This window comes from Pinus tabuliformis, chromosome X, assembly GCF_031772625.1.
Source record: "Pinus tabuliformis cultivar Carrire ecotype Pingquan chromosome X, CPIR1, whole genome shotgun sequence".
NCBI lineage: Eukaryota > Viridiplantae > Streptophyta > Pinopsida > Pinales > Pinaceae > Pinus > Pinus tabuliformis.
Window position 1 is genome coordinate 843,773,202 of NC_142308.1, and position 25,536 is coordinate 843,798,737.

Genomic DNA, 25,536 nt, shown 5'->3' on the forward strand with positions numbered 1-25,536 from the left:
CTTAGCTCCTCTAGCATATGTATATGTGCCTCGTGTGCATGTCTCTATAACCAAATATTCATTAGGTAGTGAAAAGCAACCTAAACTAGCAAGGTTTCACCCTACTCACCAAGTGAGGCATGAATGAAAGGAGGCATAGCTTTTTTAGGTCATTCAACGCCATTAGATTGATCTAGTGTTGTCCCTCATGCAATGGTTAAATTTAGGGTTTCACCTTCCACAAGGTGACATTAACTGATTTCACATACATATCTACCATGTGACTTGCATAGGACACAAGGGGTCACAAGGGAGTGCATCATATATCAAGGGGCACCTCAAGTGGACCAAAGGGTGACACTCGGTAAACTACTTCAACTAGGAGGGATTTCAAGTTGGTACAATAAGCACATTGCGTACATTCAAGTGCTTTAATGTGTTTAAATGACTCCTACATGAACAACTCCTACATGAACAATAAAGATATAGGGTGAGGGGCGAGACAATTCATAGTTGCAATGTTTATGAGTGGGGTCATTGAGTTCCAAGACATGATGACATTGGTACCAACTTGACACCACACAAGAAATTAGCAATATATCCAATATACGAAGAATTTAATATTTTTGATATATTTAAATAATGATTATTAAGGATATGATCATGAATTAATCCTATATTAAAGGAATGGCTCATGAGGAATTTTTGAGATTCTAATATTAATTAAATAACTAATCCTTTGATTAATGTTATGACCCTTGGACTTCAAGGAAATGACTAGACAATTTTACACCCAATTGCATCCCTTGCTCCTTTTTCATTTTAATAACCACCTTGGACAGCTCTCCAATGACTACATATATTACTAAATTTGAGAGCTTTAGAGGTTGTTTTATCTGACTGAAAGAACACTAGACATAATAAAAACCAGACTAAGAGCATAATGTAAGAGACCTCTCATAACCAAAATGAAATCAAACCACAAATGGACCTCACTTATCTTCTAGTGACTTTTAACATATCCGTGTTTAACACTTGTTATCTAAAACTAAGAGTTAACAAACATTCACCCATATACCTCTAGTAGAATGACAATTTATCAACATAGGCCCCGCAAACTAACCTAATCTTCCTAGCTTTGACTCTATCCAAAACACTCACATAAAATCCACCCCAAAGAATTAGATTTATGCATAACAATGTAGTTAATCAAAATACAACTTCCCCGCATGATAATTTGTATGGTACAAATCAAACCAATAAATTTGCCTGGCTGAAAAAATTTAGTTCTTAAAAAGGTTAGTAAACATTGTCAATGTTAAGATTATATCTGGAAACCTTGCATTTAATGAGAATCATACAGGCAACATTTGTTATGGGAGGGCTTCATAGGAATATCCAGACGGAGTGGACTGAAATGATATATTTCTTTTAGAAAATTCTGACTCAAAACTAATTCAACGGATGGTGAGGTGCCTTACGGCAAGAAGAATTCCCTGGAAGATCCTTGAAAAGAGGTAAAAACCATGTATATATGTGACCCACCAATAAGATATGTATAGGCATGTAGCATTTCGAAGCTACCACGCTATTTTAGATGATTAAACAAGTACTCAATAGTAGGAACTTGGATCGATTGCCAACTCATAGGTGATGGTTGCACTTATACCCGATATCGCATACCACGCGAATGCAGACAAATGAAACCAAGTAACCACACGACAAAACAGTTTTGATCAAAATTATGATTACTAGACAAAATTGAAGATAATCCCCAATGCAACACACAATTCTCCTACAATTACTGAGCTTTACCGCAAGTAAATATCGCGATTTTGACGTAATGTACACCACATCATATGCAAGTACCCCTCTGAGTTTCCACCAATCAACAACACTTCAAGCTCTACTAGTAGAAAATTCAATTCTTTGTTATCAAAATCATATTTCCTTCAATCATCACCTGCCTCTCCCACGGCCTCGGCCTCCGCCTCCGCCTCCGCCTCCGCCTCGGCCTCCGCCTCCGCCTCCGCCTCTACCTCTACCTCCACCTCTACCTCTGCTTCCACCTCTACCTCTCATTTTAAAGGCCTGTCTTTCTGGTTTTAGCTTGAGCGATTGGATACCTCGCTTTTGTGGAAATGCACTTTCAGATTTTCCCTCAGGTAGGCTATGAGAAATAAAAGATATTTCTCGAGATCCTCCCTGACCTTTGAATGACTCATTTGCTTTCTTCTCAGCAACTGCTATTCTCTCCTCAAGTGGTAAAGCATGCTCCTTAGCAAGGGATACTTGATTCCGAAAAGCTTGTGCATGACGTTCATCTTTGACTTCATAAAGCCTGTCAAACAGAAAATTAATATTAGATAAATTCAAAAGAACTATAACATACGAACGAAATTTCTTTCGCTGAATTTACATAAATGTAGAATAGAAGTTAAAACTAAAAAGTCACCTTGGGACCCTTCCAGCCCCTTTATGTTTTTCAGATTTTCGTTCTGGTTTCACTCTCTTTTTATTGAATGACAATTCTTCAGAGTCTGAAGAGTCTGTCTCACCGACGGCTACCTCTTCTTCTGCACTGTCATCGTCAACTGGTTCAAAGTGTTCTTCTACTAAAGATGGTTTCTTCTTTGATTCACTTGGATGCAGAGAAACATATTCTGGAGAGAATTTGTTCACTTCAAAGTCCTGCAGACAAGATGCGTGGCTTGTGTTATATCTAGTATACATTTCCAACCATTCTGAAAACGCAGTCAAGGGCACAGAGTTACATTGTTAAATAAAAGCCATATTTTTTTTATCTTTAGATATTACGATCTTTCATACCATCTTTCTTGAAGACAGAAATGGCAAGATTTAGAGTAGTGTATGTGGCAGAAAACATCACACCAACAACAAATTTCCCAACAAGTAACTAAAATAAAAATTTATATTTTGGATTTCAATTCTCTTGGAAGCTTTGGGTAAGAGTGTAGAACCTCATCATTAAACATTGCTGCAAAACGCTCATCTTTCAACAATTCACTCCCAGTTCCAGTCTTTTTCTTTTTCTTTGATGCATGGTCTTTAACAGAAGCTTCCCGATCTTCATCATTCTCAGTTGCCAAAAGACGAGCAGCTAAGTCCTGATTTACTTTAGGTAGCTTCCTCTTAATCTTCACACAAAAATGAGCGAGTTAGATTTTTATATAGCCGGAAAAGCGTATCAAACAGCTAAGAAACTGTTTATTGAAATCATATTGCCAAAGTTACCAAGGGTAAAGAGATAGCAGCCCAGAAATAAAAACCTCAGATATTCCAATTTCCCATCATCTTTTATAATTTAATTATAGAAAGTATATAATGGAATTTAGCAGCACAACATAAAATTTGCTTTGCCTTTCTATCAACCTAAAAGTATTTAGTAACTAACGTAAGATGCTTCTATATAAGAACATGAAATGGAAATTAATTTAAATTTACCACAAGGACAGCACAGCCACTCAAACTGTAATGGTCTATGCCACCTTCTTACAATCAGGGAAAACTTTAACGATCACCTTTTAACCTTGTGGTATAAAATATGTGGCAAATCTAACTACGAGTAGTATTCTTAAATTTGGCAAAATAGAAAATCACCTCTATACTACAAAATAAATATAATAGCTAACAGCATTACCATGTAAGTTTTTCACTGGTCAATTGTTTGAAACTAAGAGCATATATTTACATTGATTAGCATGTTAAGTATTTTTTACAATATTTTAAGGTTTCAATTAGGAAGTTTCATCACAATTGGGTGTTGTTGACTGGTGTCCCTAGAGGTTCGAGGGAGACACAAAGTGTAATACCAATGATTAGGATCCCAATATAAGCAATGGTGGAATATTGCTCGTCATTTAAATGTTCTTTCTCATTTATTCATAATGCTTTCTTTTAAAGTTTCAATATAACATGCTATTTATAAAATAGCATATTTATAAAGTGCTATTTATAAAAAAAATTGGGGTCAATTTTCCAATGCATTTTTGTTTGAAAAAACCATACCTATATCCCTGATTGTACAACTTAGGCAAGAATGATAGGGTATCCTATTTGTGGGTAACCAAAGAGTTTGAAGCAAGTGGACCTCCAACATTGGGACCAATTGCTCATGCAAATAGGAGGGTTATTGAAACATTGCAAGCTCTTGCGGGGTCATGTCAATAAATGATCTCATCATTACAAGTAATGATGAAATTGCTTGAAGATATGGTAGAATGGAGAAATCATCTTTATTTCTCAAGAAAAGTATGTCAAACGATTGCTTAAAAAAATTATGATCTCAAATTGCAAACCACCGAAAACACTCTTGGAGATTGGGTTGAAGTTGGTTGTAGAAGATGATCCAAGAAAAATAGACGCTACCTTGTAGATACAACTAGGAGGATGTCTAACCTATCTCACTTTTATGGTACTAAGGCTTAGCTTTGCAACTAGGAAAACGACATATCCCCAGGGCTTGCATGTTTACATCCCACCTGTCCACATGACAAGTTAGTACCTAAGTCACCGGGTTCGGTGAACTTAATCCTAGAGATTCAAAATTCGTTGAACTTCAACTGAATTCGAATTTGTTCGATCTGGTTCGCCCAACAAAATGTCGAACTCAAACCAGAATTTGAACCTTGAACTTAATCGCCGAACTTCATGAATTTCGAATTAAATTCGCCGTTGAGTTTGTTGGGGTTCGTCTTTTCTCAGTGTTAAACAAAATGAAAATATATGTGGGCCCATGTTAGTTAGGGTTTCGTTTTTTCGCTGTTTAAAAAATAAAAAACTAAAAAATTTCGTTGTTTATGCATTTCATGGGTTTGGTTTTTTTTATTACACAAATCAAAACACAGTGACAGGCCACAACATCTGTAGGTTTTGTCATTTGTTATTTCATAAAACCAAAACACAGTGACAAGCACAGCGGTGTTGCTCTCCGCGGGTTTTGATATTTGTTAAACAACGCGGCCCTCTTGTGCACGCATACAAAACTATGTATTTGTTTTGTTTTTGTGTATACACAACTCGGCCCTCTGTTGCATGCATACACAGCTCAGCCCTCTTGTGACCACTGACAAAGACACTGCACCCTGCACGCATACACAGTAACATAGCCTCGGCCCTCTCGTGAGTCGTGACCACTGATAGCGTAGTGAGCTACCTTCAAGCAACCTTCAGTAAGCCGCACTGTCCAGACTCCAGCCTCCAGGTAAGTCAAAAATTAAAATACACATTTTTTTATCAGTTAAATACAATTTATCAATAAGTCACAAATTACAGTTTACTAATTTTTTTAATATAGTGTCTGGACCAATGTGGAAAAAGTCGAAGTCGGGATTAATTCGGCAAGGGTCCAAAAGTTGAAAAACTCGGCAAAGTCGGGAGTTTTTCGAAAAAGTCGGCAAAAAGTCGGCAAAATTAAAAAAATACAAAAATATTCATTTTTTAAAAAATCCGGACTTTTTCAATAAAATCCCGACTTTTTCAATAAAATCCCGATTTTTTCAATAAAATCCCGATTTTTTCAAAGAAAAAAAAATCATTAAAGAAACTACCACGATTTTTTGGAAAAAGTCCCGATTTAATCCCGACTTTTTCGATTTAATCCCGATTTTTTCGTTTCTTAAAAAGTCGGCAAAAAATCGGCCGCTTTAATCCTTTTCTTGAAAAAATCGCGTTTTGGGGAATAAATCCCGATTTTATCGGACTTTTTCCACACTGGTCTGGACTCTCAGGCTTCAGCCTGAGAGATCCAGACTCTTTAAATTTATTTTATAAAGTATAGTTTCATAATTTCATTATGCAAAAAAAATATAAAACTAATTAAAATGTAAATTAAAAAAAATCGCAGACATTTCAGGCTTCAAGCCTTCACCTCAGTCTTCAACAATCAGAAGTTCAGAACCTTCAAATTTCAATGGCACCCCCAAAATCAACTGCTGTAGCATGGAATTTTGTCAAAAAAGAAGGGAAAAATCTTTTGTGTCAGCTGTGTGGACATCAATTCACTGGCTCTTTAACTAGAGCAGTGGATCACCTTCTCAGTATTAGCAATGGAAGTGGAGGTGGTGTTGAAGGTTGCACTAAGATCTTTGATGAGCAAAAAACCACAATGGAGAAAGACTATTTCACTTCAAAGATGGAAAAGGAGGAAAGGGAAAATAAGAGGCAGCGAATTGAGAGGGAGATTCCCATGTCTTCCTCCAACACCATTAATTCAAACTCAACCATTGGTGGATCAAGTTCTACTCAAGTAAAAATAGGTGGAACCAAAACATTAAATCAATTCTGGAAACCTGTTGAGAGACAAGAAGTTGATGACGATATTGCAGAATTCTTTTATGCATGTGCAATTCCCTTTAATGTGGCGAGGAGTCCATATTTTAAAAATGTAATTAAAAAGGCCATTGATTTTGGGAAGGGCTATGTTCCTCCCGGATCTGAAGCTTTAAGAACAACTTTGCTAAAGAAAACAAAAGACAGAGTGAAAGGAAAGTTGGTTCAGATTAAAGAGTCTTGAAAGCTTACAGGATGCACAATTTTGAGAGATGGTTGGTCAGATTTGTATTATCGCCCATTGATCAATGTGCTTGTTTATAGTCCTCAAGGGGTACTTTTCTTGAAGGCAGTAAGTGCAATGGATCGAGTGAAGACATTAGAATTTATTTTTGGAATTTTGGATGAAGCAATTCAAAAGGTTGGAGAGAAAAATGTGGTCCATGTTATTACAAATAATGCATCAAATTGTGTTGGTGCAGGGAAGCTAATTATGGAAAAGTATAATCACATTTATTGGACCCCTTGTACAACTCACTGCTTGGATTTAATGTTGCATGACTTAACCAAATTTGCTTGGGTCAATGAGACAATTCGAAGAGCCAAAACAATTGCAAACTTCATCATCAACCATTGTCTCACTTTGAGCATATATAGGAAGAATGCATCAAAAGAGTTGTTGAGGCATGGTGATACAATGTTTGCGACTTTTTATATTACTCTGAAAAGAGTTGTTGAGGAAAAAGAAAGCCTAAGAGCTGTTTTTTGCAATACTGAGTGGGAGAGATCTACCCTTTCAAAAGAAACTAAGGGGAAAAGTGTTGAACAAATAGTCCTCAATAATGACTTTTGGGAAAATGCAAACAAGGTTTTAAAAATATGTGGCCCAATTGTTAATGTGCTCTGCATGGTTGATGGTGACAAATCTTGTATGGGTTTTGTTTATGAAAGCATTGATCGTTGCAAAGAGACCATTGCAATTGCTTTTAATAATGTGAAAGTTGATTACCAAGAGATATGGGATTTAATTGATCAAAAGATGGAAGATGATGCATAGTCCATTACATGCAGCAGCATGCTATTTGGAACCTAGATTGTTTGGGTTATCAAGACATAGGGATGAAGAAGTCATGAATGGACTTATCCAGGCTATTGAGAAGCTAAATCCAGATCCAAAAATTGCAGGTTTGGTCAAAAATCAATTGAGGGAATACAGGTTAGAAGAAGGGTTATTTCGAACACAATCAACAAAGTATGATAGGAGCAGAAGTGATCCAGCAATATGGTGGGAATTTTATGGTTCAGGGGCACCAGAATTGCAAAATTTTGCAATTCGTATCTTAAGCCAAGGATCAAGTGCATCGGCATGTGAAAAGAATTGGAGTTCCTTTGACCACATTCATTCCAAAAAAAGAAATAGATTGTTATTTGGAAGATTAGAAGATCTTGTTTATGTTCGTAGTAACTTGCAGTTGGCTTTGAAAAATGTGGCTAAAGAGTCATCCAATCCTCTACTCCGTGGATTGATCCTGTTCCAAATGCATCAATGGATGAAGCTGATTTTTACATTAATTGTGATATTGTCAAGGAATTGAGTGATGAACCTGATGCTGAAGCATCTAGTGGATTCACAGCTCCTACTGTTCTTGATGATATAGAACTTTTTGATATAACAAGTGGGCCACAGGAACATCAAGAAAAAAACTTGTGTCCCTGTTTTAGATTTCTAGTTTACTTTTTGCATGAACAATTTTCTAAAACTACCAAGCTACTTTAAACTTTTGAGTTTATATATTTTGAATACTTTTTTATCAGATTGTTTTTCAATATATGAAATCTGATATGGCCCATGGTTTTGTTGAATTTGATATGGATGCCAATGTCTATGATAAATCTCTCACCTTGTTTACAATGTATGGAAGTTGGTTCTTTATTGGCACTCGCTTTCATGTTTTATAAAATTATGTGGAAATGATTTAAATGTTTGAGCAATAATCTTATGTGTTTGCAATGTGCATTTTGGACTTTGAATTTGACTTTATATATATATATATATATATATACATTTTTTTTCCAAATTTCTATATGTCGAACTTTATCGGCAAAATTTTAGGTGCCGAACTTTATTTGAATTTCAAGGTTGCCAAACTCGAACACGAACATGAACTTGGTGACTTAGATTAGTACACATGTTGGACACATCCTATAAAAAGACGTGCCATAGAAGTGTCCTAGCATGTTGGACAGCAACACTTTGTAGGAGGGTCTCCATGAGTTCTCCGTTGATGGGGTGGAGGGGGACTTCCTAGAATTTTCCTTCATGAGGTGGAGGGGAACTTCCTAGAATTTTCCCACAGAGGTTGAGGAGGGCTTCTAATACTAGGAGATTTGGAGGCTATGACATGCTTAGTGACAAGGGGATTAAAAAGCCTTATGCTTGGTGGGGAACTCATGGTGCAATGTGCACTATTGTATAGTAGTTGACCATGAGGTTCCTAGCTCCTCTTTTAGGTTACTTCATCCACTTATTGCGCGAGAAATTGCAGTAGATATAGAAATTCACACACTTTGAAGAAGAGAAGGCTTGAGCAATCAAGGCCAAAGACAATGATGTATATGCACTTCAACCTCTATCTTCTTTACAAGATGAAGGACAAGTGGTCGAAGGGAGAGACAAAGATGTGGGATGCGTTTCCTAATAATATGAGCTTGGACAATTAGTGTTGAGATGGCAGTAGCCAACTTGGATCTTAATGAACCAAAGCCAGAGCTAGCCACTTTTGATGACGGTGATCCTCTTGAGGGGTCAATATTACACACTAGCAAATCCAAAACTTGTATTGAATATAGAGGAGGATGGAGGAGAGAGTAGAGGCAATGGTGGTGATCTTGAGGATTCTGACATGGAGGAGTGCAAGTGATGAGCTATGAGATTCTTCCACCTACAATTTGGGCCTAAACCCACAGAGATTACATAGAAAAATTAAAACTATTGGAACTGGAAAATCGACCTCAAGGAATTAGGCCCATTGAAATCATCCCTCCTAAAAGAATTCAGCCTTTGGAGAACTTACCCTCCGTTGCCAGCAACTCAACCCCTCCTTTTCCTCTTGTACTGTCCTTGTGCATTTGAGAAATTTGGCCCCTGGATATGTCGGCCATCCTCTTCAACTAACTCAGCCTCTCTCTCCTAGATTCGGCCTCCTTGAAAATTTCTCCTGAAATTCCTCTGATGCAATCCTTTTCCCTTCTCTTCAGTCCTGAAGTCTCTCACTGCTTGAGAAAATCTCTCTCACAACAATAGCACTGTAATTGTGTCTCCATGCTCTTCCATTGTTTCTCTTTATAATTTCTCCATGGGCCAAACCCCTAATTTTTGGAAACACTGAAAGGGGGGTGAATCAGTATTTCACTATTTTTACACAATTGGTTAAATTCCTTTACAAAACAAACACGAAAGATTATCACATCACATAGACAATGCACACAAGATTTTTGCTCAACAAAGCTTCATTATACAAGTTTACCAGTTGAACTGGAAGTACAAAAGTTCCCCAAGGGTTTTACCAGCAAGGGTTGGAAGGAAGCTAATGCTCCCTAACGCCTGAAGAGTTTTACAGATCCAATCTGAAGGCGTCTTCAGTCCCCTTGTACATTTCAACTTCCCTGCTTCACACTTCTGCTACCTAAGACTAAGCTTGGTCTCCCGTACCAGGGATCATGACCCAACCATACAATAATACTCATCGACGCTAGCCCAAACTCAAATGTTGTACCAAACTTCTTCAATACTGCTGATGCAACGATAAATTTGAACTGCTGGAAGATGCACAAACAATGACCAATCAAACTAATGTACAACATACCGCAGTAAGATCACTGTCACTATAAAGTATAAGTCTACAATCTACAGCTGATGTGATGATTCTGCTCAACCTCTGTCTGTGAGTACACATGCTACAGCTAAAATCCTACACTCTCACTGTTCAAAGTCAAACCCTGGCATATGTCCTCTGCTTGCTTAGTTAACTATCATAAACAATTCTGCCTCTGAGCACTTCACATCTTTTGCTCACTTAGTCCACTGTCATAAACAATCATGTCCTTAGTCCACTTTCATAAACAGTTTTGCTTCTGCTCAAGACCTCAAGCCCTAGCTTCACAAAAATCAGTTATCATAATCCTGTTATCAACTATTTAGCCATGTCTCTTTGATTCAACAATCATAATAAAATTTGGCACATGTTAATAATAATTCGGCTCACAGTATAGGCCTACTGATCAACAAGCCAAATCTGCTCAATGTATTGATCAGCAACATATCCATATTAAATCAATTCAAATAACATCATTAGTCAAGGCCAAACCCTAGTGTTCTGTCCTCTCAGCGATGCCCTCACACATACCTTAATGTCTCTGCTTAAGTCACATCAGACTTAGCCTTGTGCACACATTGATCTTAAACACTGTCTCATCAAAAACCTTACTGCTAAACTCCAGCCTTCTTCTACAATGAGGCCCTAACTCTATCGGTTAATGCCCTGAAAATGTGCAGTATCTCTGATGTAGTGGAAGCCAAGGGAATGATTATCCTTACTGCCAAACTTCCTCAACAGCTACAGAAGGGTGTGACATTGAGACTGCTGTAAAATGATCAGACTGCTAATCATGAAATCCTCACTGCTGCAAGAAGTGACTGCTTACAGTATTTCCCTCGTTACAGAAGCAGACTGCTCATGGCGAAAGCCTTATCCAAATCTTAATAATGCAGGTCTGTTCTCAATTCATCTAATCCAGTGTGTAGTCACAAGGTAATACAATTCTGATCAAATTATCTGTCAAAAAGTAATGTGTCTCCTTATTGAGCAGAATCTACCTTAGGCGTGTCACCAAACCTACTCCTTAATTGTATTCGGATCAGGCTCAATTCAGTGAGGCTGTAGAAATGCATTTACTAATCAAGTGGTAGACTTATGCCAGAATTAAGTGCTTCAGGTTATATTTGTAAAGTGGCCTGCTGAAGGACTTATATAGTGCTTCCAATGATACCAAGAGAAACAGATCCACCTGGACTTTAATCCATGCAATTTCTATAGTGAACAGAACTAATAAAAATGCCAAGTTACATCTTATATTGCTGATTAGGGATCGAGAGTGCTTGCTTGAGTTTGACTCCAGATAAACTTACAGATTTGTCTTTCTTCCAGGGGTTCCTTAATTTTCAGATTACAAGAATGCACACCTGAATTTTTCTGCATTAGACATGGCCAACCAGTTCCTTTGGTCCGCTGAACTTTTTAAGTCTCGGATGTATGGAAGAGACACTAAACAAAGCCTCGGATCAGTGTTAAAACAGTGCCAGAAGGTCTTGCCAGGGCCGAATAGTCATACTATTCGGCCCTAATTAATGGATAGCCCAGATCAAAATAAGTCAAGCGAATACATTTCAGAGTGTTGATTTGTGGCAGCATCGGATGTGCTCTAGCCATGAAAAATGATGGAGAGGCTAAGGCACATAAGATCTCCAACACCCAGAAATGGTTTGGGGAAATTGCACCCGGTTGTGGAGATATTAAAATAATTAATATTTTTAATGGAGTCCCTAAGTCTAAACTTAGGAAAATTAAAATATTAATGGGTATTAATATAAAACTGGGTGAGAATGTTCTAAATGACATGGATCGAACCAAATCTAATCTTAGCCGTTGATTAGAGACTTAATCTTGGTCGTTGAAGACTCAACAGGAAAAGTATAAGAGGAAGCTTGAGGGTCAGTTGGAGACACACCAAGATTGATTAGTCAGTTCGATTTTCTGGAGTGGGGCTTGCTGAGAAAATTTGAACAAGCGATCTGTTGCAAAAAGGGGCAGTGAGTACATAGCAAAGAGCAGGGATAGTGCCAGAGGGTCAGCGTACTGACTGAAGAGGCTGATGCAGAGGCATCTAGAGCTACGCAGAGGTAGTAGGAGCCACGCAGAGGCAGTTGGGGACTGCGCAGAGGCTAGGGGGCCTACGTGGGTGACGCAGAGGGCCAGAGAGCTGACACAGAGAGTCAGAAGGCTAACACAGAGGGTTTAGGAGCTACGCTGAGGCTAGCAGGGCTGACGCAGTGCCAAGAGGAAGCGCCAGAAGGATTTTTGTGGGGCAGACTAGAGCTGAGAGGCTGAATATTTGTCTTTGAGAAGAGGTATTATTGCTGTGTAACAATCTCTGTTGAGTGAGCCATTTCGGCACCCTAGTTGTACTCAAAAATCTGCATAATAATAAAACCCTCAGAACTATTGCACCGGTTTTCCCGCATTGGGTTTTTTCGGGGACGATTGCCCAAAAATAATGGTGTCCCTTGTGTGTTTGTCTCAGTATTTCAGTTATTGATTTGTATATGAGTCAAGGTTGCATTTGTGTTTATTTTCAGTATTTATATGTATAGATAACTTGTTAATGGAATAAAAAAGTAGGAGAAATAAACCAGATAATGCAGTAGGGATTTCTAACGTGTTAGACTTAGAAATTTCAACACAGAGGGTTATCAACAGAGCCATGCCATTACCCTAGTCTGTGCCACCAAAAGCAGGTAGTTGACATGACACTGAAATTCTCAGAAATTATGCCTCCCAAAAGAAGTAACCATGGCCACAAAAGGTTGTAGATCAAGAATTATACCTATGTTAGATAGAGAGTCCTATCAACCAATCAAGATTCAAGACACAAAAAATACTTCAAATTTGGCCTCTTCGTTAGATCATACAATACTCCACAGGGCCGCTATAATTCCAGAGAAATAACGCAAGCTTTTCTTTCACAAGATTTTCATCTGAGTTCATACATTTGAGGAGAGCGAAGGCCATCTTTTAGAGCTTGAGAAACATCTAGGAGGGTTGGCCCAAATCCATGAGAGAAATATTTGAATTTTCAATTAATTTAAATTTGGAGCCAAAACCCCTCACGTGCTTTTAATTTCAAAATAAATTTTGACACCCTCCACAACAACCTTATGTCAAAACATTGGTCCAAAAATTATTTAAAATTAATAGTAATTCATGAAATTCCTTCAATAAGAAAAGAAATTATTTTAATAATTAGTCCTCCAACAATGATGAAATTCTTCCAAGCCCGTGAACCAATGATAAGCTACCATGTCACCAAATTTGAGGGGGTTTGACCATCAATATGGGTGCTTCATCTTTGATCATACATATCTCTCAATCCGGGAGGACCCATGAAGCGCTCCACATATCAATAGAAACAGCTTGACAAACACTATCATCATGGAGGGGTCTCATGCCATTAATCATGGTAAACGCAATCAACAAGTGTGAGGCAACTGCACAGTACAATTATCTTCCAAGAGATCCAAACCCTATAGCTAGGGTTTCATCAATGCATCATTTCATCCATGCATACCAACATATTGAGGACGCCAATGATGATATCTTCCACCCGCTTTGACATCAATGACATCATACTCAACACTAATCTCCAAAGTGATTGAGGGCTAGGATTAAATCATATCTTTCTTTTATCAACAGTGGAGATTAGATCTACGTAACTTGAATAATTAAATTATTTATCCTTAGAAAAGTTTTAGCTCAAAGTCAATATTAATTAAAATAATCAATCAATGTACTTTTTCTTAAGTTAAAACTTAGGAAGGAGATCATATTAGTTGCTCCTCTTGAAAAACCACCTAAAAAGGACTTCTCCTGCGTGCAAGACACTAGCCTATGCAGAAGACCTGCCGAAGCTACAAAATCAACATGTGTGTCTAATCATCATTAATGTTGTAATAGTACTGGTAAATATTGATTACAATATACTTTTAATTAGGAATGATGAGTATGTTGAAAAGGTTAACAAATTCAAACCTTGTAGGATCAAGAAAGGATCAAAATTTACTTCAACATATGTGCTCAAGTTGGGTGCAAATGGAATTTCATGGACTAGTAAGAAACAAACCACAATTGCACTATATTCCATAGAGGATGGGTACAAAGTCATTGCAAGCACTATATGAGAGTTAGCATGATTAAGAAAAATATTTGAAGACACAGGATTTTAGCAAGATGGGGTGACCCACTTATATTGTGACAGTCAAAGAATTTTGAAGTTGGTGAAGATTCTAGTTTGCCACTCATCATCAATTCATCCATGAGAAAGTTTAGATTAAAGAAATGGAGCTCATATTGTCCTTCATAGGAGCAACCGGCCAATAGTGTTATGAATTGGATGGTTCATAATCCATCTTACACACACACCATAGAGATTAATGCACAAAAACACATAATATATATAGAGTATTCATTCATATTGAATAAGAAAAATGATTGCTTGATGTTTACAATGAATGAAAGGCTTGGGCTTATATAGCTTGAAAGAGGTGGTGGGTCATAGTGAATTGGCATGACATTTAGAGGACCTAACAAACATTTAATAATAGCAATTGTCTAAATTAGGTTCATTACATGTCCTCCCTATTTCAATGCTTTATCATCAAAGCAAGGCTAAGTACAAATGCTAAACTAATACTATAGAGCAACTTTGACCACAGGTCAACAAGGAGTTGTATTCCTTGTCTAACACATGAAGGCTTCTATTCATCATAAATACACACAAGCTTATTCATTTAGCAAGAAGAAAAATGTATACGTGACAAGTGTTTGAGAAATAACAAGTAAAGGAACATAGAGTATATTGTTGAGATGAATATTTCCACTGATTTCTAGCTCTAAAGAAGTAGATACAATTCCTTTGACCGAGTAGCTATTCTTGTCTCCAAGATCCACTGAGTGAGAAGAGTTCCCTTTTGATAGAGTCTTGAGTTGACCATGTTCTCGTGTCATGTGCCTTGAAGCTCCATTGTCAATGACCCATGTACTATCATGTTCAAATGAACCGATAAAGGTAGAATAAAAATTTCCATCCATGAATCCTTTAGATAGCTTAGAGATGAACTTGATGATGTAACCTTTGATAGTATCAAGGAGACTCCTAAGAGTCTTGAGGCCTTTCTTCATATAGCTTGCCATTGGAGAGGGAGAGATAAGATAGATAACTACTTCAAGAGTGTCTTCCAAAAAGTGCCAACAAAAGTGATCCTCAAGTTGTCTTTCCTTCACCTTAGCTTTGGTACCATGTTGAGAAATCAATGTACCTGTAGATTAGGGTTGATTACTTGATATTTACTTGTGAATGTTTGTTGGATTTTATTACTTTATTATGTTTTCTTCATCAAGCAATTACCAAAACATGAAGTACATGAAGATCACAAAAAACAAAGAACACCAGATATAGGCTCCAAGCCAGGGCAAAACCCGCAAGGGGGAAACCCAAACAAATTCTCCTCTTATAGAATCATATCAAAGTGATACATCCAAGGCCCAAGACCAAGACCTCCCCAAGGAACCAAGTCAGCCTCCTTCAAATCTCCTCCAAGCAAAGCAAGTCAACAAGAATCAAAGTTGATCAAACCACTTCAAGACAAAAATTTCTGATCTGCAACTTCACAGAGTTGCCCCAACACCTTCACAGATTTGCCCCAGCAACTTCGTAGAATAGAGTTACCCCAACATCTTCACAAAAAGACAATTCCAACCGGAAATTCGTAGAATAACACTAGCAACTTTGAACACGTGGACAAGAACAAGCAAAAAATCGGATTTCTTCCTTCCTTGGATTCTTCTCTCTCTTCCTTGACTTTAGCACTTCTTCTTATTTCTTGTTCAAAAATCAGACTTGTGTGAGTGAGTGAGCAAATGAGGACGAAGTCTCTTCCTTTTATAGCCATCCAGGAGGTTGAATTGGGCCTCTTCAAGGACAACTTGACAAGCCAAGAACGACTTCGTCTTGTGGGACATAATGACTCTTTTTGACTTAAAAATAATATTTTTATTTTATTACAAAGTAATCCAAATGGGACTTTGACACACGATAAATTTTCTTCTTGACTCAATAAACCCTAGAAGCATGAAGAGAATGCTTTGACTAGAATTTTTTTTTCTTTTCTTCCTTTTGCTTTTTACAATAAATACATATCGATACAAGTACAAAGATAATTATGAAGACCTAGTTACATTTTTCAATAAGATGCAACATAGATCTCAATATTGGGATTCAAATGGTAACAAAGAATGTGGGGGAAAATGTTGATTTTCTAGTGCAAGAAAGACTAGACAATTTTTCAAACTGATAACTACTACCAATGATATAATTTGACTTCATTAGGGCATTCCAACCATTAAGCAATTATACATGAAAAATTTCAACCATTTACTTCTTCAATAGAGCAACACAGATCACAGTAAACAATGAGACAAGAGACACCAAAATTTGGTCAATGACCAAGGAAAAACCCAGCAAATCTTTCCTTATGAGAGAATGTTCAATTTAATCCAATTTGTACATCAGTCAAAATAGCATATCTTTGATAACAAATACTAACCAGCAAGACGACCTCCCACAAGTGCCAAGCCAACCTCTAATATCAAGACAAAAAGCCCTTCAATTAGCTTTGTAATCTGCTTTAGCCACAGTCACAAACTTCGCGTGATCTACAAAAATATAGTACCACAAAACTCGCATAAACCACAGAGATATGATGCCACAGAACTTGCATAAGTGATGGAGATAATGAGCCCATACTTTTGTTTATATCCATAGAGATAATGAGCAAGAGATCTTCGCTTATCAACAGAGACCATGAGATGAGTCGAATGCCTTTTGGTGGAGGAGAGATGCACATATATATAGTCTCCAGGAGGGGTCAAATGGGTGCCTCCATGGAGCCAAGATGGCTTGATCTAGGAAGGTTGACTTGGACATTTTGTGGGATAATAAACCAATGATTATAAATTCAAATTTTCTTTTTTGATTTTGCTACTGAAAATACCGACTGTAGCTACCATTTTTCAACACTCCCTCTTAGCCAAGAAGGTACTTTTCATTCTCTCTCAAGATCAATCTCCCCAACCAATCCATTTTCTCTCAGTAATGACCTAAGGGAGAGATCACAAAGTCAAATTTACAAGTCTCATCATAAGGAATGATACATAGCATTAAACTCATCCCACAAGCCAAAACCAATGGCATCAAGATGACAACCCAACTAACCAAGGGATAAATCAACATCGTTCATGAGGCCAAACTCTCCAACCATATCACATGGTTTCTCAGTCAATCACAATGACCCAAGAGAGTAATCAAAGCCAATCTCTCCAACCATCCCAATGATCTCTCAATCAAAACCAATGACCCAAGAGAGAAAATTCAACATCAATCTCCCCAGCCAACCTACTGGTCTCTCAATCAAACACAATGACTCAAGGGAGTAATCAGGATCAAACTCTTCAACCATACCAACAATCTTTCGGTCAAACCCAGTGACCTAAGAGAGTAAATAAGGTCCATATCCCTGACCATAAACAAGGGTCTCTCGGTCAAGATCAATGACCTAAGGGAGGAATCCCTATCTCAATATCAAACGCCCCGACTATATAGTCTCTTAGTCCACGACCCAGGGGAGGAATCCTAATCTCAATGTCAAAAGAGTCCATCTCCCTAACCATATGGTCTCTCATTCAAAAGCAACGACCCAAGGGAGAGTACTCAAAATCAGTGTCCCCAACCAAACCCATGGGTCTCTTGATCAAACACAATGACCTAAGGGATCACCCCTAACTTCAGAACCAACCTCCCCAACCACAAGTTTTCTCGGTCAAACTCAATGACCTAAGGGAGCATCGAGAACAATCTTTCCAACCATAAACCATGGTTTCTCATCTAAGCCCAAGGAAGATTCATGATGCTATACAATCAATGCTCTCTCTCTCCAAGAGGAATTCTCGAATCTCAGCCACTCCAAGCATCTCATAAAAGCAAACAAACTTCATTCGGAATAGTAACTCTGTCAAAACATCAACAATATGTTCATCAATAGACATGTATTCAAGCTTCACAGCTCTTCTTTAGACAACATCGCGTATACTTGTGCTTCGACCTATCATGAAAAAGGAAGATTCTCAAAAAGCTTCACACAACTTTGAAATATCATGGTCGATTCCAACACCAACAAACAACTTTCGAAGCCACACAGCTTCACAACAGGTTGAACAACCAACTATACTCTCAACTTCAGTTGTACTAAGTGCAACAGAAGTTTGCTTCTTACTTGAACATGGAATCATAGCAGAGCCCAAGTTAAAACAGAAAGCAGAAGTGCTCTTTCTATATTTAGTGCATCCATCTCAATCAGCAGCAGTGAAACCATGCAGTTGTCATTCTTCACTAGAAACATATCTCCAACCATAATCAATGGTGCCACGTAGATATCTCAATATATGTCTCACTGCAACCCAATGCACATGACGGGGCTCAACTAAGAATTGGCTCAATGTGTTCACAACATAGCAAATATCAAGTCTAGTGTTCACCAAGTAGTTCAATCAATTTACAATACATATAGGGATCAACCATAGCAGAATCACAATCTTTCCGCTTCTTAAAAATTGTTATCATGGAGGTGTCCATGGACCTGTAGGCCATCATGCCAAATTTCTAAAGGGATCTTAACAAAGACTTCATCAAACCTCACATAAAGTATTAGACACGGATTCTCCATTTCAAATTCAAAAGTTAGCTCCCTCTTACATTGGAAACTGAGGTCCTCAACCCCATCAAAATCACAGGCTCATCTTCAACAACAGATCAACATTGCTCTTCAACAAATATCAATTCAAGCTTGAGGTCCTTGACTTCATAGAATTCTCCCTCTTACTGAGGTAATCCTTGGCTTTGTACTTTCTAGCAATCTTCATCTTAGAAGTCACAATTGACTCCTTTTTTTCGCATAGATCAAATATGCTCCCTCTAGGTTCATAGCTCAATACGAGTCTTCTTGTCACTATCTTTTCTTTGTTCTTCCATTCTTTCCATCTGTCGCTATAGTTGTGGCAGCATTCATCATGTACCTGCAATCCTCACTAGGAGGGCATGGAAGAACAATTACAACCAAGCAAGATATACAAAGACAAGAGACTAATAGAAACAACAACAAATAGTAATAAACAAGGAGAGATATAAAATACTTATCTCTTAAGAACATGTGAAGTCCCTTTTGACCTTAGCCTTCTTGCATGCAACTTGCAAATCAATCTCATCCACACCATCATCATCATCTCTTTCTTGAAGGAGCTAGGGTTTCTTCCTTCAGCGGAAACATCCAATCCTAGGGTTTTATACAAAGACCCTAGGACTCGTTATATGTCTGACTTTAAATGTATTGACATTTGTGTCTTGGGCTTACCTAATGGATATTGATATGTGCGAAAATTCCTAAACCGGAATCCCTACTGCAGCAACTAATGATATTTCTCCTACTTGTTAGATTTACATGAACAAGTTATTTGTAGTTTCCTACGACAAACATTGAAATAAATACACTATAGCCTACACCATTTAAAATAATATGTCGAAACAAGAAATTGAACAATAGAGAGATACAACACAAATGACATAGGTTTTTTTGGACAAACGTCCTCAGAAAAACTCAATGCGGGAAAACCGGTGTAGTAGATATGAGGGTTTTTATTATTAAGCAGAAGTTATTTCTTAATACAATCTCTGGATGCCTTGCTGGCAATCCAGTACAGAGAATATCATTCGGCAAAGAAATTAGTGAGATTACCTCACTCTACATTGCAAGTCCTAGTTGACCCGGTAGTTGAACCAACGAGTCCCTGGCTACTTCTACACTGCTCCTGCGCAGTCACTGTGTGGGCCTGCGTCAACCTTTAAGGCACTGCGTCACCTCCTTGCTGGATCGATTTTCTCTCAGGAACTAACTCCAACTCTCCCGATTCAGAACATCAACCTCCTCAACAAATTTCAGACCTCTACGTGGAAGGCTTCTGCACTGCTCTGCATGGGCCCTATGTGAGCCCTTCCTGGGTCAACATCACCCTCTCTAGGCACAACACTGCCTCCTCTATGTGTCTCTCTGCCTCTTCGCTAAGTATTCTTGGCTCCAGAGAAGATCCTCCAACCAAAACTCTCTCTGCCCCTCTCTGCTTGATCACTACAAAATCATTGCGCTGCCTCTAGCTTCAACAATTCGATTTGACTGATCAACTCTCTGCGTGTCTTCCAAATGACCCTCAAGCCTCCTTAAATAATCTTGTTGTTGACATTCAACGGCCCAGATTAGAAACTAATCAATGGCTAAGATCATTTCTACTTGATCCTTGTCTTCTTCTAGAAGTTACACCCATAGTTAGATTAATACCCATTAATTATTATAATTTCCTAAATTTAGACTTAGGGTCCCATAAAAAATAATTAATTATTTTAATAAAACAGTCTCTGCGAGGAATTTCCCAAAACGCTTTTTGGGTTCTTTGGAATACATATGCCCAAGCCTCCCTGCAAAATTTGAGACTTAGAGCACATCCGATGCTACCAGAAATCAACACTCCCTCTTAGCGAGGAATTTGCTCAAGTAATGCCTCTCCCTGAAACATCACCCTAACTTCATAACATCGTCCTCTGTGCTGATGATGTCTAACATTTTGTCCATGAACTACTGTGCTCCTGTTGCAACTGTATTGTTGCTGACACTGCCACTATCAACACTGCATCTGTACTACAGCTCCCTCTCAAGTGTTGCATTTGTGCTTCTGCTAGCTCTGCCACTACCAACAGCTCCTGCACTACAAACTATTGTTGCTCCTTCATCAGCAACGGAAAAACATGCCAAATTACTGAACAAGTGTTCAGCATAGATGCATCTCAATGCTGAAGATCTAGCTGTTGCTAGTCATACGTTATCCCTCTGAAGCCACTGCGTTGTTGTGTTACTGCACTGCTACAACTCTGCACTGCGCTGCTCAAACTTGGCATTCTAGCCACAGCATCTCTCGCTCCAATGCTCCTCTACACCATCTGACACTTTGTGCATCCTACTACCACTGATATGGGCTCCCATAGCAAGGTATTGATCTGAGAGGTGAGCTCCTCAAGGATCCTGCCCATTTGTAGCTCTTTCGAACTACAGCTCCAAATCAGCCCACCTCCCTCCTGGAGGTATCTCGGCTGTCATGAAAAACTCATCCTCCTCGATCTTCGCGGCTGCAACCTTCAGATCATGCTTCTCATCTTTGTCCTTCTTCCTAAGAGGACACCATGTTGCGTAGTGGGCCAATTCACCACACCTGAAGCATTTGATCTTCGAGACATCCTTCTGCCTTTGTTTCTCTTGTTGCCCGTTGGATGCAAGGGTTGCATTCTCTTCCTCCTCCTTGGGCTTTGACCCACTGTTGTTGCTTCTGTCAAGCTTGCACTTGACTAGATCTCTCCTCAGCTCTTCCTGCTTGAGAGCTACCCACATACTATCCCAATTTGGCAAAGCTGCCCTACCCAAGATGCTTTGGACAAAGACTTGCCACTTTTCTGAGACTACGTTTAAGGCCAGTCTCACCATTTTGGAACCTTGAGTTGTAGACCCCATAGCTGCTAACTAGCCCCGGGTCGCCTGAAGCTTTGTGAGGAACGGATCTATGCGCTCCCCCTTCTGCATCTACGCAGATCTCAGTTTTCGCTCTAAGTACATCTTCTGCTGCTCGGAAGATCCTTGATATGGCATTGCCAATGCATCCCACATCTCCTTAGCAGTCCCTTTGCTAGCAACATGACAAACCACGTGATCCTTTACTCCGTCAAGGATCATCCTCTTGGCCTTCACCATTTCTGCCTGATACTTCTTCAGCGGATCTGCATCTGCAGACACAACCACCATGTTGTCTACATAGGCCTTGAGAAAATGCTCATCTAGAAGTAATGAGATCCTTTCCTTCCAAATGACATAGTTGGATGCCCCATCCAACCTATCCTAATCTCTCAACCTATTGGTTGCTATTTATGCCACGAAAATGTCGAATTGCTCCTCTTTGTTTCTTACTGTTGTTGCTCAGCTAATAAGAAAACGAACTTCTTGGCGGGAAGTCTACTAAGGAAAAATTCCCTCACTGTGCTTCTCCTATCTCTTCTGACGTCTTTTAGCCCAACAATTTGCATCTGAAAAAATTGTGTCACACCAACTCTTCCTCACGCTGAGGCTCTGCACTGCTCCCTCTGGCACGACAATATTTCGATCTAGAAGCCCTTCCTCTCTGTCGACTCAATCACAGAGAAACTTTCCTTGAAAATTCAGCCCTTCTTGCTTGGACAGTGCAATCCCTCTACGGATTCGAATTGCTGCCTCCTGCAACTATTCAATCTCCTTCTCTGCTCAGCGCTGGATTCTCTGCATTGTTCTTCTTGTCTCACCTGCACTACTCTGATACCATGTGAAAATTCCTAAATGGGAATATCCCCACGACAGCAACTGATGATATTTCTCCTACTTGTTAGATTTACATGAACAAGATATTTGCAGTTTCCTACAGCAAACATTGAAATACATACACTGTAGCCTACACCATTTTAAATATTATGCCGAAACAAGAAACTAAACAATAGAGAGATACAACACAAATGACACAGTTGTTTTTGGAAAAACATCCCTGAAAAAACCCAATGTGAGAAAACCGATGCAGCAGATCTGAGGGTTTTTATTATTAAGCAGAAGTTATTTCTGAATATAATCTTTGGATGCCTTGCTGGCAATCTAGTACAGAGAATATCACTCGGCAAAAGAAATTAGTGAGATTACCTCACTCTACACTGCAAGTCCCCGCTGATCCAATGGTTGAACCAACAAGTCCCCGGCTACTTTTGCACTGCCCCTGCACAGTGACTGCGTGGGCCTACGTCAGCCTCTACGGCACTGCGTCACCTCCTTGCTGGATCGATTTGCTCTCAGGAGCTGACTCCAACCCTCCTGGCTCAGAACGTCAACCTCCTCAGCAAAAATCGAACCTTTGCATGGAAGGCTTCTACGTTGCTCTGTGTGCGCCCTACGTGAGCCCTTCTTAGCTATGTGCCACCCTCTCTAGGCACTGCGTTGCCTCCTTTGTGTGTCTCTCTGCCTCTCTAGGCAATGTGTTTTCTTGGCTCCAGAAAAGATCCTCCAACCAAAACTCTCTCTGCCCCTCTGCTTGATCAGTACGAAATTACTACGCTACCTCTAGCTTCAACAATTCGATCTGACTGATCAACTCTCTGTGTGTCTTCCAAATAACCCTCAAGCCTCCTTAAATAATCTTCGCCTTGACATTCAATGACCCAGATTAGAAGCTAATCAATGTCTAAGATCATTTCTGCTTGATCCTCATCTTCTTTAGAAGTTACACCCATAGTGAGATTAATACCCATTAATTATTTTAATTTCCTAAGTTTAGACTTATGGTCCCATTAAATATAACTAATTATTTTAATAAAACTATCTCCAGGCGGAATTTCCCAAAACGCTTTCTGGGTTCTTTGGAATACATGTGCCCAAACCTCCCTGCAAAATTTGAGACTTAGAGCACATCTGATGCTACCAGAAATCAACAAGATGCTTGTGCATGATTATGAAACCCTAGATATGGATATGTGCTAACCAAATTGTTGATGCTTATAATGTGCGAAGTTTAGGGTTTGCAACTAAGCCCTTGTAGAAGTTTGATATTCTAGGATATGGTGATAGTGTTTCCATTATGATGATAAAATCTAGGGTTGACAACAAACCCTAGTAAAAGTTGGTCATTTAGTTGAAACCATAGACTATGTTGTGATTGGTTTTGATTGTTGTCATCGAAGGTTTAGTCTCTGATGCATGGAATCTAGGGTTTGCATTAAACCATGTTGAAGAAAGTGTAACTAGGTTCAGTCTGCATAATGACATGATCTTTGTATTTGATGTAATAAAAGAGAATAAATTATCTTTGTAATCTTGTTGCATGGGTTTCATGAGCAAGAGGTGTCATTATGTGAAAGACTTCTTCTTGATGTCTTTAGAATTTATTTCTATGTCAAAGAATCATGCCATGGGTCCATGTAAATGTGTACAAGTCTTCAACTAGTGTAACAGCGCTCCAAGACCAAGATCAATGCCTCAAATCAAGCCCTCCGAAGTCTGCAAGCAAAGCAATAAGGAAATGATCACGTCGGCTACAAAGAAATGAATTAAAATGTATAAATGTTGACTTGAAATAATGGACATGTTTGTTCATGAGTTAAGGTCGGTTTACATATATGGATGACCACTATAAATACCCATGAAGGGTAGACAAAAATGAAACATAAAATTTCGGATGTCTCTGATGAGCCGCAATGAAGGGTAAGCCGCAATCAATGGAGGAAGAGGAGCCGCAGTAAGCCGCATTCAATAGAGAAGGGAGCCGCAGTAAGCCACAGTCAAGGTTAAGGAGCCGCAATCAATAGAGAAGGGAGTCGCAGTAAGCCACAGTCAAGGTTAAGGAGCCGCAGTCAAAGTCAAGGAGCCGCAGTAAGAAGCTACAACAAATCCGTATTTCTCTGTGGGATAGATCTAAGGTTATGCTGCCTCCTCGAATAGGCATAAGGAGCAGCAAAACCAAGGTCTATCCCTTCTCAGCATATATATGATCTGAAGGAGATAAATTCGGAAGAATAGAGCAGGGTTGTATGAGATCTGGGCATATGAAAATGAAAGTAATGTCACTGTTTCATTATCGGCATACACAGTAGGTGGACTATCCTCGGCCTACCTTGGCTCAATAAAGATCACGTTGTTAGCAACTACAATGGTGTAGAACTATATTATCTCAGTAAGTTTCCATGATGGTAGAAACCCTCAGCATACATGTGAGGAGAGACATACAGTCTCATTGGTTACCACAACATTCTGATTAAATGTGATACAGCCTTGACGTGCTACAAAGAGCAGTGATGGATATTGATCTTGTAGATCAATGATCTCAGTTTCGATGTAACGAGAAGGAGCAGCCTCGCCATAATGAAAAGAAGCAGTGTCAAGGTCTTGGTGACTAAACATGATGATGAAAGGATCTCATCATAGTATAAGATTATCTCAATCTAGATTAATGTACAGTCATGACACTACTTCAGTTATGATCTTGTTCCTATAGATCATAACCTCGATGAAGGCTACAACAGTGAAGAAGACCTTAATGAAGCAATCATGGTGCTGCAGTGACCTAGCTGGAGGAGCAGCAAGATGATGATCTCAGCAGTGCTTGGGTAAGAGGATTGATGGCTTGGTCTTGGAGAGGCAGAGTATGTCAAGGGTCATGGTCTTGGTATTCGTCAATGGAATCTCTATAAGAAGAATTTACACATGGGTTTTCCTCTCCA

At 38.9% G+C, this 25,536-nt stretch overlaps 1 protein-coding gene across 3 annotated transcripts in view; it reads right to left on the minus strand.

The window, feature by feature from the left end:
- Positions 1-1,249: 1,249 nt before the first annotated feature.
- EDA7 (embryo sac development arrest 7) overlaps positions 1,250-25,536 on the minus strand; it is a 343,775-nt gene continuing 319,488 nt past the window's right edge. For all 3 annotated transcript variants that reach the window (XM_089453090.1, XM_089453088.1, XM_089453089.1), the window contains 3 exons: positions 2,961-3,137; positions 2,435-2,670; positions 1,250-2,320 (listed from right to left, as the gene is read on the minus strand). In XM_089453090.1, coding sequence (XP_089309216.1) covers positions 1,939-2,320; positions 2,435-2,670; positions 2,961-3,137 — 795 coding nt within the window. In that variant the 3' untranslated portion in view covers positions 1,250-1,938. The remainder of the gene's footprint in view (positions 2,321-2,434; positions 2,671-2,960; positions 3,138-25,536) is intronic.